This window comes from Oncorhynchus masou, chromosome 8 (genome assembly GCF_036934945.1).
Source record: "Oncorhynchus masou masou isolate Uvic2021 chromosome 8, UVic_Omas_1.1, whole genome shotgun sequence".
Classification (NCBI taxonomy): domain Eukaryota; kingdom Metazoa; phylum Chordata; class Actinopteri; order Salmoniformes; family Salmonidae; genus Oncorhynchus; species Oncorhynchus masou.
Window position 1 is genome coordinate 30,091,440 of NC_088219.1, and position 14,081 is coordinate 30,105,520.

Consider the following 14,081-nt stretch of genomic DNA (forward strand, 5'->3'; position numbering starts at 1 on the left):
TAATTTGATTTCAATGAAACAGCAGGATTGGAATGAACTATTACAGGAAAGCTTTTTTTTATACTGCTTTATTTTTGCTCTCTCTTGGTTGGCTATCATAGATACTTTTGAAGCGAAAGAACATTGAAAGAGACACTTTACATATCAGCTGGATTCACTTTAGACAAGTGATGTCATATCTTGCAGACTTGGACAGTGCTGTGGTTAATTTTGTCATTTGTTGTAAGGCACTTGATGAAAACCACAGGCATAATAAAGTGTGTACTGACACCATTCCCACCTTCCTAAATTAATTCTGACAACTGCAACACTTGGCTAAATTAGATCCACTGTACTCAATAGCTAGTGTGAGCTTAGTGTTTTGTGCATGAAAATATAATATTTTAAACAGGTGCAGTAGTACAATATGATGTTTGTCTCAACTCCGCAAGCACTCAGTCAGCAATGTCATATCAAGTTCATTATCACAGCTGTTAACAAAATACAGCACAAATAAATAACGAGTAACATCGGATACACGTTCAGGTGACTATAAAAATAAATTCTACAAAAGTTGAAAATATACATTTGCAATGTTCAGTGGTGTAAAGATATTTGATGAAGCTCTGGAGCTCAAAATGTAATGAGAGGAACAAAGAAACAGTCAAACATTAATTGATAGAACACATCTTCAAGTAGGGAGTACATCCAACCAATTCAGGAGAAGGAATACAAACAAACATGTAACTGGGATTTACGGATACCATTTCAAAGAATACCAGAGGTTATAAGTAAACTGAGTGTAGGCTCTGTGTATCTATTCTCATGGATACCGGAAATCCCCAAAAGGATAGTCAAACAAGGACAATTCTCCCTTGCGGGGACATTTCCCAGGTCTCCACAAAATGACAAAGGCTATTTTAGGCTTAAGTTTAGGGTTAGAATTAAGGATAGGAGTTTGGAGAAATAGAATGGAAATAAATTTTAGGTCTCCACAAGGATAGTAAAACATATGCTGTGTGTATGTGTGTTTGTGTCAAAAGTGCATAGTGCATGTCTGGTTGAAATGGTTTAGGAGTGAAACAGGAGATTCAGCACCACCCTCTGGTTGATACTGCAGGTGCAGAGTTGTCGTCTTCCTCTGAAATGCGCAGCAGAAACTCCTCATTGGAGCTTTTACTCACTCCATGAGAGAGGGGAGTCACTTCACCCAGCAAGGTATTAGTGGTCATGGTAGATATTTCAGATGGAAGAATGAGGTTGAGACTGAATGTTTTTGTTTAAGTTTTTTTTTTTTTGAGGGGGGGTGGGTTGGACAAATCACTATGAGACACTCAACCCCATAACAATGGCTAAAACGATGACACTAATAACCCCACCAATAGCAAGATAAAGCATTTTCTGTGAAAAAGAAGAGCTGTCCAGGAAAAGGAGTGGGGAACAAAAGGAAAATTGAATCAGCTGCATTGTCCAAATACATAGTATACAGTCTCATAAAAAAAAGCAATGAATTAAGAACTAAAGGATAAATGTAAAAAAAGGAAAAGTTCAGGGCCCTTACTTCCTATAGCCCACAGGCCAGGGGTGGACAGTCTTACGTATAAGTTGCCATAGTAATAAACCGGTCAGTATTTGACTAACGAACTGCATTTAGAGAGTTAAATGCAATCTGCTATTGTCGTATAGACAGTATTTGTCTATGTGTGTGTTAAATCATGACAGACAGTGTTTGTCTGTGTAGATCAGTAGTAATTACCTAAGGCTGTGCGGTTGAGGGCAGTTTTAGACCCAGAGACAAACCAACGATAAGTGCGATTACAGCAAGCAGGATCACCACGACTATGGCAATTATGACATACTTCTGCCAAAACAAACAAGAAGCACAATGTTAGGCTTTATGTCAAAATAGTGTGTACTCGGCCAAACATACATTAATAAAAATATTCAAATAATAATAATTGTCTGTTTTAATTGCAAGTCACATTTATTTCCAACGGTCATTACATGTAAACAGCACAAACATCACACATACAGAGGCAAGGGCCATGGCTAACATTTCACAGTTTGTACACTTCTACAGGCAGTTTGCATAGCAGTTCTGTGCTTAACCTATCGGGAATCTCTATGGTGTGATACCATCTTCCCTTCATCAGATGTGACGCTAGGCTCCTGAGAGATTAGGTTCTCGGTGATAAATCTAATAAATGCTTCAGGCGTGCGACATTAGCTTCACAGCGTTACAAATGATTGGCTGACCTTGAACGGGATGTTAGCTTCATTCACAGTGCTAACTTGAATGGCATGTTCAGTGGCAGCAGGACAAGCTATGGTTATAGTGGCTCATTTGACAGCAGTGGGTTTTGGTTCGTTGGGGACGGCGGTGGTGTTGCTCTTGAAAAGGCTGGGGAAACGGGGGAAAAGTCTTACCCTGCGCGCCGCTTTCTGGTACCGCACGGCCTTCTTGGTTTCCACTTTGGCCACGCCGATGTACTCTGCTGCACTGCTCACATTCTTCTCTATGTTGTTGATCATCTCCCCCTATTGGACACACGACAACACACAGATCACAATACAGAGGTTTTCCAGGGGATCTTTGAAACCCTATTTAAATTCGTATATGCTTATTACATTGACAAATGTGATTATATAGGATAGAGGATTTATACACAAGGCAGTTTTGTTCCAAGTCATATTTCCCTTTGTGACATCCATCTCACCTGAGTCTCCACCAGCATGGCCATGTCAACAAACATCTCGTGGAGCTCCCTGATGCTGGACTCCAGGCGGATGATGTCCTTATGGCGAGACTCGATCTCATTCAGAGCCTGGCGCGTGATCTGGGAGTCGGAGATGATCTGTACAGGGAGGAAGTAGTACAGGAGGAGACATTTATGATGTGGCAAAATAATCCACAAAGCTGTAACCGTGTAGAAGGAAATGAGTGCAAGAATTCAATTCACTTTTATACTTACATCTCTTGATTTATTTGTGTAAAGTGATACATGAGTGTTCTAAGAATATGCCACTCACATCAGAAGTGAAGATTGCAGGATTTTCACTGTGCAGAATCTCCTCCAGCTCCTCATCAGTGGTCACTTTCCCAGCTTCAAGAAAGAAAAATTGGAAAACTGATTTCACAAATTAACTACAAGGGCTCACTAACAGCAGACCAGTTACTAAAGAGCCCACCTCCTGTTCCTCTGGTCACCTGACTACATATATTGCAACCCCTCCCCCAGACAACCCTGAAAGCCGTTGCTAAGGCAGCACTAAACACAGGTGTCTCCTGTTGCAAGCTCCCCTTTCTGTAATCTTAGGGCGTGGCCAGGGTATTCCTCCCCCTCTCAGAACACTCCTGTTTGCTGATAAAGATTTACAGCACACAGAAAACAGGTGACTGTCTAGGCTAAGAAGGCAATAATGTTTCTCTCTCTGTGCGCGCAAACCCTGCACTCACTGATCTCCAGCTGTCTCTGAATCCGTCCTTTGCACCTCTCCCTGAAGGACATCTGGGTCTCGTTGTACACCGTCATGACATCCACAAACCAGCGCATCAGATTTGTGTGCTGAAGGTGGGGAGACAAACGGCACACACAGAGAACTCCATTAGGGTCTATGTCTGAAACAAATGTATTGTAGTTAACATGTGGTCCAGTTCTGACCTGGTTTGTCTGGATGCGCTGGTCCACAGAGGCTGTGTTTGCATTCTCATCCTCAGGCAGGCTGTCCTGCATGGCTGCCAACACACAGCAAGGCTTGGTCAGCATGACGCAATATACACTGAGTGTACAAAACATTAGGACCACCTTCCTAATATTGAGTTTCACGCCCTTTTACCCTCAGAACAGCCGTCAGGGCACGGAATCTACAAAGTCTCAAAAGCATTCCATAGGGATGCTGGCCCATGTTGACTCCAATGTTTCCCAGTTGTGTCAAGTTGGCTGGATGTCCTTTGGGTGGTGGAACATTCTTGATACACACAGGAAAGTGTTGAGTGTGAAAAACCCAGCTGAGTTGCAGTTCTTGACTTACTCAAACTGGTGTGCCTGGCACCTACTAACCTCCCCCATTCAAATATTTTGTGTTGCACATTCACCCTAAATGACACATACAAAATGTCTCAATTGCATCAAGGCTTCTTTAACCTGTCTCCTCCCCTTCATCAACAATGATTGATGTGGATTTAACAGGTAACAGAGATCATAGCTTTCATCTGGTCAGTCTTTTCCTGGAAAGAGCAGGTGTTCCTAATGTTTTTAACACTCAGTGTATTACCTAATGCACACACATACCGTATGCATCAATACATTACTTAAACTCCAAACATACACTTGCATATGAAAGCAAACAATTAGTCCAACTTACAAATGTATGCATCATCCTAACATATTCCCATACATGCAGAGGCAGTTAGGCACACACCTCTTCATACAGATATCATATCTATATTGTTAGCAGTGGGGGTCAAACTATTCCAGCCATGTGTTTACCTATGACCAGGTGTGCAGTAGTAGCTTTCCCGTACGTACAGCTAATTTGCAAGTCAAATCTCCCTTATAAACTAAACTCCCTCTGAATTGAGGGAAGTGTTCCCAAACTCATTATATAGTTCTCCCACTTACATATTATTTCATTCATACCCTACCTTACAGTCCAACTGATTAATTATGAACTCACCTTCCGAATATTGAGTTTCACCCCTTTTGCCCCCAGAACAGCCGTCAGGGCACGGAATCTACAAGGTCTCAAAAACATTCCATAGGGATGCTGGCCCATGTTGACTCCAATACTTCCCACAGTTGTGTCAAGTTGGCTGGATGTCCTTTGGGTGGTGGACCATTCTTGATACACACAGGAAATTGTTGATTTATTATGAACTCACTTTTTAACTTGGCCCGCACTGTGTTGGCATTCCTCTTGATTTCATTGGTGAGCTGCTCCAGTTCATCTTTGGTGCCTGAAGGGAGAAACATGGAGACAGCACATCAAAGGCAGCGAGTGACTGGTCAGAGGTGCCAATTGAGGTCACTACAGGCTGCCTTTTACAACTCTTCTGGGAACATCTATAATCTGTTGGTGGCATATTGACCTGGCCTTCCACCACAGTGCTGTATAATATTAATATTATTCAGTTCAATGCAAGCTATTCTGTTGGAGCCATCGTAGAATAAAATGTTCATGCCTAGATATGACTGCAGATTTCTCAATGTGAAATAGACGTCCATTTCCATCAGAAAACATATGAAGCATTTAAGCAATAAAAAAAAGATTGTCATCAGCAGCCAAAGGTTGTCTGGCACTTCCTTAATCCAGTAATAACAGATGACTATTAGAGGAAATGGGCAGGCTGGTTGGGCTGGAGTTATAGGCAGTGTTTCCTGCCTACTCATTTGTATTTAATATGTGACTTTTCCAGACTAGACAACATCCTGGAGAGGAACCATTTTCATTAAAATGTGGTTTTCCTGTCCTTTTCACATTTTAAGACAATTTGTGTTAATGTGTGCAGCTGTGAGGGGGCCATACTCACTCTCCTCAGGGTTGGGAGCAGAGAGGATAGCGCTGTGTTTCTTCACCACTTCATCTACCTGGGAAGAGATCTTATCGATGAGGCGTCGCACCTCCCCCACCTTCCAAACACAACATGTCGCATTAGTTTACACACAACAAAGAGGCTTATATAATCAAAACATTGTATTACCCTCACTGAGGGTTACAGTGACATTTGAAAGGAATCAACAGTCAGCAAGAAACAGAATACATTTAACACACATTGGCTAGACTTTGGCAAACAGAGCTAGAGAAGACGCTTGACTATGCAAACTTAAAGCTCCAAGTAGACTACCTGTTTCAAGAAGTCATCCCTGAGGGAATTGTTATCCACTGTGATGGTGCCATCATCATCATCACCATCATCATCCACATTAAAAGGGTTATTGTTGCTGTTCTGTGAAAATAATTGTCTGATCAGTGGAAGGCCTCTGTAACCAAAGAAATACTAGGCCTGCCATGCCAATTACATGTTATTTCAGCACCCCATTGTGAAAAATTACCTGCACAGTCCTACCAGTGTGAAGTGTAATGCCAGAGGGAGAATAAAATCATTCCTAAAATAAACGTTACTCACATTAGAATAGCCTTAGTTAACAAAGCTATAAAATGTAAAAAAATATATATATATTTTCTAAAAGGAGTCATAGGCATCAATAGCCTTGACCAACCCATTTATAGGTACAAGAAACACAACAGCTCATAATAAATTAAATGTAACATTGACAATAGTAGCTAGGTGTAGGCCCTCATTACACTAACCTACCTGGCTGGCACACGGATTAAAAGGCTAACATATATATATATATAGTTATCGTACAGTACACCTGTTTCCATCGAAGAAACCGACAATACCAATAGTTCCCTAATTGTATGCTAAAGTTCAATAAAGCCTACAGCTACTGTACTGTAACAGACAAGAGTCGTAGTTGACTCGAAATGACTCGACAGAAACAATTCACATTTTCATGAACAATTTAACTGAAACTTAAAGTGAGAATGAAAAAGAAACGCAAAGCAGACGTCCTAGTTTCTAGATAGAAATGTTAACTAGTTATTTCCATTCTCTGATAGTGATACTCACCGCTGTCAAATCGCCCAGGCGGTCCCTCATCACGCCCTTCAACAACAAATGTGTTCAAAGCATGTGAAAACGACTTTGCTAAAGCTCCGTAAGTAGACTTAAATAGCATATATATTCCTCTCCTGTTTAAATGTTCACGATAATAGTAAACCGTTATTCATTTAAGCAGTTTGTCGATTTTAAAAATAGTTCGCATTCAACAGAAAAGCGCTTTTCAGAGACCCGCGAGACGTTTGGCCACGCCTGCATGAGTGGAGTTCTATTACCTACCTGACGTCAACAGCAGTGAGCTCTACAGGTGACTATAGGGGGTGATAGGTGCCAGAATTAAGCCTCGTGACGCTACCAATACCTCTCATCAAGTCACCAAACATCTTATTTCAAAGTGCCGACGACGCGTTCACGTCACGTGATACGTACACGCCATGTACAAGTCGTGTTTCGTAGTGTTCATGTGGTGTAATGTGGCAGTTTGCTTGTAAGTTTATTATGAAAGATCTTACCATATGTCACATGTTAGTTGAAGTGTATGTTTAGTTCATTATTAAAGATCTCACCATGAGCGCTTTACAAACGTCTACAATTACATGATTTTGTAAAAAATATTTTTAATTGCCAGAGTAACCTAATCAATTTCATTTGTCGATTTAGCTAAAATAGGCATATCACCTCAATACACAAATTATTAGGCTAGGTGATATCACAGCAAGTCACCATTACTGTGTAGATATGCCTATTTCTCAGATCAATGCAGACACAAGAGCCTTTTTGTTAGAGGTAGCCCTATTCAGAAATAAGAGGTAGCGTAGGTCTCCAGCGGCACATTCAAAAATTTACTCTGAACTCGGCAATCTTTGACTTCTGACTTCAGTGTATTCAATACAACTGGGAACTCTGGAAAAAAAGCTCAGACTATGATTTTTTTTTGTTTTGATGGGTCATCCAACACGAAATTCCAATTCATAAACTCTGACTTCTTTCTCTGACCTGAAAATCACCGATGTCAATCTACTTTCACATATTGTACACTCTGATGACAATCATAGACTGAAAATTTTAATTATGATGTGTGGAATAGGGAGGAGGTGGGTGCTGTGTGAATGGGAGGTTCTGCATGTCACTTGTTTTCAACAGGCAGTCAGTCTCAGAAGGGGGACTCGAAGAAGGAGACTGCAAAGTCCAGGCGCTGCTGCTCTATTTGTTTTGAGTGTTTGCAGTGCTAGTGTTTTTAGTTAATCTGTGCAACTCACATTATATGCCCAGTATGATAGCTTTCTTGTTATTTCTTAGCAGATAATGACAACAACAGATTCTTATGTAGTGAAAAGTTGGGAGGGTGGTGGGTAATGGAGAACATCAGGAGGATCCATGTCTGGGTGTTAGGCAGAGCTCCTAGGTCCTGGAGAACAGGAGCAGAGTAAAGGGAACAGGGTAGGAGACATACGTAAACAAGCAAACACACAGGTTACAGGTTTATCAGGTATGTAAAAATACAGTTATTTAATTATTTAATTTAAATGTTTGATTAGACATGCAATAATGTTAATGGAAGACAGAAAATAAATGATACTGAGCCTTTGTCCATACAAAATAAAAATAATTGGATCTAAAACGTTGGTGAAAAAAATACAGAAAGTTCGGACGCCATCTTAATCCCTCCTCTTACATGTAAACCATTAGCAACCTAGCCAAACTCCATTACTTACAATGGGGAGAATACCAAACAGTTTTTCACTCAGTTAAAATTCCTTTCAATTGCCTTCAAACATCACCAAAGTCATGGACTATGTAATTACTGTGCCTTTACATGAAATGTATTTACATGAAATGTATGTATATGATTACTGCCGCTGGGGGGAGCTGTGATGACAATGGCGTACGTTAGTGAGATGGTGATGTCTTGGAGGTTTCTTCAAAACAATCAGACAAAAAATCCAAATTGTATCCGTAAAGTTCATAAAACATGTCAAACAATGTTTATATTCAATTCTCAGGTTGTTTTTTAGCCTAAATGATCAATAATATTTCAACCGGACAATAACGTCGTCAATATAAAAGGTAAACATGAAAAAATGCACATGCGCCTGAAAAAACTCTGCATCAAGTTAGGGTCCACTCGTTCAGACTGGTCTTACTCCCTCATAAGAATACAAGCCTGAAACGATTTCTAAAGCCTGTTGACATCTAGTGGAAGGCATAGGAACTGCGTCCTAAGTCAATGGATACTGTAATGGCATTGAATAGAAAACTACTACAACAACAACAAAAAATCCTACTTCCTGGATGGATTTGTCTCAGGTTTGCCAAATCAGTTCTGTTATACTCACATACACTATTTTAACAGTTTTGGAAACTTTAGAGTGTTTTCTATCCAAATCTACAATTTATATGCATATCCTGTCTTCTGGGCCTGAGTAGAAGGCAGTTTAATCTGGGAATGCTTTTCATCCAAAATTCCAAATGCTGCCCCCTACCTTAGAGAAGTTAATTGAACAGGAGAAGAGGATGTGGTTGCTTGTGGAGGGAGAGCAGTGTCGTGGTGAGTAGAACAGCTACAATGATGCTGATTGGTTGCTCTGGCTCATCACTTCTTGACTAAAAGAAAGATAGATTTAGAAATTAGTTCGACCTTGCCATAGTTCAACAGCTGAAAAGCTTTCATTAATATACTCCCAGAGATAGCATGACATTCTGTATTCACTGAATGAAGTAGCCTATCCATCCTCATTTACAATTTAATTCATCAATGAAATAAGTTATACTATAGCACATTCAATGACATTATTATTGTAGACTATTGGCTACTCCTGTATCTACCTTGTACAATACCGTAATCATTGAATGAAGTAGCTTACCCATCCACATTTACAAATTCATTAATCAGTTAGATAAATAATAGAAGCACATACCATTACATTATTATAGAATAGGCTACTCCTGTATCCACACTATATTAGGATACCTTTATGATTTCATTGGTCTTGTCAGGCATGCTTTTAAGGTCTTCGATCGAAATTATATATATATATATATATATATATATATATATATATATATATATATATATATATATATATATATATATATATCGTACCTCGTTCACTTCTTCAGTGAAAAGTAGGTATGTATCCCCCATTCAATTCAGTTCAAGTGTGAATGTGTAGGCCTAGTGAGAGTGGAAAAATAAACCCTCCATCACACAATGGCATGTATTAGTAGTGTATTACAATGTAAAATATGTTTTTATCCTTTAGCACCACATGTGTATATTTTCATTTACAATTTAATTCATCCATGAAATAAATAATACTAGCACATCAAATTATGTTATTATTGTACACTTGCCTACTCCTCTATCGACACAGTAAATAATATTGCTTTTGTGCTTTCGACAATACGTTACCAACAAAAAGTTATATATTTTTTTAATGAACCAAATTTGCCTTAACACAACTATTGGTTGATGAATGCAACGTCTGATCAGGGGAGGGGGCCTTTCTCCCCACCAGTTATCACAAAGTCTAGTTTTTTTTAAATAACTCAGAGTCTCAACTTAATGTTGAGAGTTAGAATAGCAGAATACAGAATCTGCAATTTCGAAATTTGGTTGTGTATCAGCAGTTTTTATCTTGTTATGTCAGTCACTCAATTAGCCCATGTCAGCTAACATGTTTTCTATTGATTAGTCTTGCCAGCTATCTAAACTTTAAATAATAATGGTCAAATTACCGACTGGGGGACCCAATTGATATCATATTCAAATGATGGCAAAATGAGTAGAATTGCAGGAAATTAGTTATAAAATTGCACAATTATCTCTTAGCCCTATGTGTGGAGTTGCAGCAATAAGGCTAGGGCCGGCTCTGACTGCATGTGTGGGTATGGATGTGGGTATGCAGACCTGCATGCTACTGTGGTCCCTCATGATTGCTGATTTTGCCCATCCCTGGCATACATTTTCGTTTTCTCATGGTTTTTCTGGAGGCTGAATGTTCTGCGGCTTGCTGCCTCTGGCAGGTTACAAGACACTCAGTTCAACAACAAAACATGTGTAGGCCTGCATGTTACAACAATTAGCTTTTATGGCAATATGTCACCATGTAACTTATAAACAAGTACAGTAGTATCAATTTTGTATTGCAAATAATTACAATTCCACAAGGTGACACTATTACATTGCCAAAAAAGTAGTCTATAATGGAATGGATGGAGACATTTTGATAATAGATCAGCCTGGACAGCCGATAGTGATCGCTGTCTTTTGACAGCAGAATAGAATAGTGACCACTAGGCAGTCCAGGCTGATAATAAACCTGCTACAGGCTGTCTCGTTTGTCTTGTTGTAACTGTATTATGTAATTGAATTGATAAATATTTTTGTCATATTATATTGACATATTAATGTATTGTTGTCACTACCTTCTTGCCCTTTGTGCTGTTGTCTGTGCCCAACAATGTTTGTACCCTGTTTTGTGCTGCTCCCATGATGTGCTGCTGTCATGTGTTGCTACCATGTTGTTGTCATGTTACTACCATGCTGTATTGTCATTTGTTGATGCCATGCTATGTTGTCATCTTATAGGTCTCTCTTTGTGTAGTGTTGTGTTGTCTCTCTTGTCGTGATGTGTGTTTTGTCCTATATTTGATATTTATATTTTTAATCCCACCATACCCGCAAGAGGCCTTTTGCCATTTGATAGCTCATTATTGTAAATAATAATTTGTTCTTAACTGACCTGCTGTCACAAGAACTGGACCAAGGCGCAGTGTACATGGAGTTCCACATCTTTATTATAAGGTGAAAATTAAGCAAAACAAAAACGAACACCAAAACATGACTACGTGGTGCACATGCACAAACACAAGATAATATCCCACAAACACAGGTGGCAGAAATATATACTTAAATATGATCCCCAATCAGAGGCAACGATAAACAGCTGCCTCTATTTGGGAACCACATAGCACCAACATAGAAATATATATACTAGATCACCCCCTAGTCACGCCCTGACCTACTATTGTAACGACGTTCTTCTGTTGAAGGAGGAGCGGACCAAAATGCAGCGTGGTGGTTACTCATGTTTATTAATGAAAATACGACTAGACATGAAATAACTGAATGTACAAAACAGACGGAACGTGAAAAACTATACAGCCTATCTGGTGAACATAAACACAGAGACAGGAACAATCACCCACGAAACACAAAGAATATGGCTGCCTATATATGGTTCCCAATCAGAGACAATGATAATCACCTGACTCTGATTGAGAACCTCCTCAGGCAGCCATAGACTATGCTAGACACCCCACACAACCCCAAGACAAAAACACACCACAATAAACCATGTCACACCCTGGCCTGACCAAATAAATGAAGATAAACATAATATATTTCGACCAGGGCGTGACAGAACACCCCCCTAAGGTGCGGACACCTGGACGCACATCAAAACAATAGGGAGGGTCCGGGTGGGCGTCTGTCCATGGTGGCGGCTCCGGTGCTGTACGTGGCCCCCACTTCACCGTAGTCCCCCCCACCTTGTCCGCTTCCGTGACCTCCTAGCCACGGCAACCCTGCTAAATAAAACGGGACAGAGGGGCAGCTCGGGACAGAGGGGCAGCTCGGGACAGAGGGGCTCCTCAGACTCCGGCAGCAGCGCCGGACAGGCGGGAGACTCCGGCAGCAGCGCCGGACAGGCGGGAGACTCCGGCAGCAGCGCCGGACAGGCGGGAGACTCCGACAGCAGCGCCGGACAGGCGGGAGACTCCGGCAGCAGCGCCGGACAGGCGGGAGACTCCGGCAGCAGCGGAGAGGAGGAAGGCTCTGGCAGATCCTGGCTGACTGGCGGATCTGGAAGAGTCTGGCTGACTGGCGGATCTGGAAGAGTCTGGCTGACTGGCAGATCTGGAAGAGTCTGGTTGACTGGCAGATCTGGTTGACTGGCAGATCTGGAAGAGTCTGGTTGACTGGCAGATCTAGAAGAGTCTGGTTGACTGGCAGATCTGGAAGAGTCTGGTTGGCTGGCAGATCTGGAAAAGTCTGGTTGGCTGGCAGATCTGGAAGCGTCTGGTTGTCTGGCAGATCTGGAAGAGTCTGGTTGGCTGGCGGATCTGGAAGAGTCTGGTTGGCTGGCGGATCTGGAAGAGTCTGGTTGACTGGCGGATCTGGAAGAGTCTGGCTGACTGGCGGATCTGGAAGAGTCTGGCTGACTGGCGGATCTGGAAGAGTCTGGCTGACTGGCAGATCTGGAAGAGTCTGGTTGACTGGCAGATCTGGAAGAGTCTGGCTGACTGGCAGATCCTGGCAGACTGACGGCTCTGGCTGCTCCATGCTGACTAGCAACTCTGGCTGCTCCATGCAGACTGGCAGCTCCTTGCAGACTGGCAGCTCCATGCAGACCTGCAGCTCCATGCAGACCTGCAGCTCCATGCAGACTGGCAACTCCGGAATGCTCCATGCAGACTGACAGCTCTGGCTGTTCCATGCAGACTGACATCTCTGGCTGCTCCATACAGACTGACAGCTCTGGCTGCTCCATACAGACTGACAGCTCTGGCTGCTCCATGCAGGCTGGCAGCTCTGGCTGCTCCATGCAGGCTGGCAGCTCTGGATGCGCTAAACAGGCAGGAGACTCCGGCAACGCTGTAGAGGCGGAAGGCTCTGGCAGCGCTAAACAGGCGGGAGACTCCAGCAGCGAGGAGAGGAGGAAGGCTCTGGCTGCGCTGAACAGGCGGGAGACTCCAGCAGCGCAGGAGAGGAGAAAAGCTCGGGCAGCGCTTGACAGGCGGGAGACTCCAGCAGCACAGGAGAGGAGGAAGGCTCTGGCTGCGCTGAACAGGCGGGAGACTCCAGCAGAGCAGGAGAGGAGAAAAGCTTGGGCAGCGCTTAACAGGCGGGAGACTCCGGCAGGGCAGGAGAGGAGGAAGGCTCCGGCAGTGCTGGAGAGGCGAGGCGCACTGTAGGCCTGATGATTGGTGCTGGCACTGGTGCTGGCACTGGCCCGAGGACACGCACAGGAAGCCTGGTGCGGGGAGCTGCCATCTGAGGACTGGTGTGTGAAAGTGGCACAGGATGGGCTAGACCGTGAAGGCGTACTGGGGATCTTGAGAGCAGTGCTGACACAGGACGTGTAAGGCTAGGAAGGTGCACAGGAGGCCTGGTGCGTGAGGCTGGCACCATCTTAACCAGCCGACTAACACGCACCTCAGGACGAGTATGGAGCGCTGACCCAGGTGCCATCAAATCCCCGACACGCTCCGTCGGGCGAATTCCATATTTAAAGCACCAACACAGCAACTCCCTCATTACTCTCTCCTCCAATTTCCCCATTAACTCCTTCACAGTCTCTGTTTCGCTCACCTCCAACACCGGCTCTGGTTCTGGTCTCCTCCTTGGCTCCTCACGATAAACAGGGAGAGTTGGCTCAGGTCTGACTCCTGACTCTGCCACACTCTCCCTGAG

At 42.7% G+C, this 14,081-nt stretch overlaps 1 protein-coding gene across 1 annotated transcript; it reads right to left on the reverse strand.

The window, feature by feature from the left end:
• Positions 1-59: 59 nt before the first annotated feature.
• LOC135544517 (syntaxin-2-like) lies at positions 60-6,859 on the reverse strand. Its single transcript, XM_064972189.1, has 11 exons — positions 6,614-6,859; positions 5,825-5,926; positions 5,510-5,609; positions 4,862-4,936; positions 3,642-3,715; positions 3,437-3,545; positions 3,010-3,083; positions 2,697-2,834; positions 2,407-2,517; positions 1,736-1,840; positions 60-1,396 (listed from the first exon to the last, which is right to left on the reverse strand). Exons 1-10 carry the CDS (start codon positions 6,641-6,643, stop codon positions 1,736-1,738), a joined length of 918 nt encoding a protein of 305 aa, XP_064828261.1. The 5' UTR covers positions 6,644-6,859; the 3' UTR covers positions 60-1,396.
• Between the last annotated feature and the right edge of the window lie 7,222 nt (positions 6,860-14,081).

Coding starts and splice junctions, on each gene's coding strand:
- LOC135544517 (XM_064972189.1), bottom strand. CDS start 6,643: ATGAGGGACCGCCTGGGCGATTTGACAGCG. Junction 3,716..4,861: donor AGTGCGGGCCAAGTTAAAAA/GTGAGTTCATAA, acceptor GTGTGTTGGCAG/CCATGCAGGACAGCCTGCCT. Junction 3,084..3,436: donor TCAGAGACAGCTGGAGATCA/GTGAGTGCAGGG, acceptor TCTTTCTTGAAG/CTGGGAAAGTGACCACTGAT.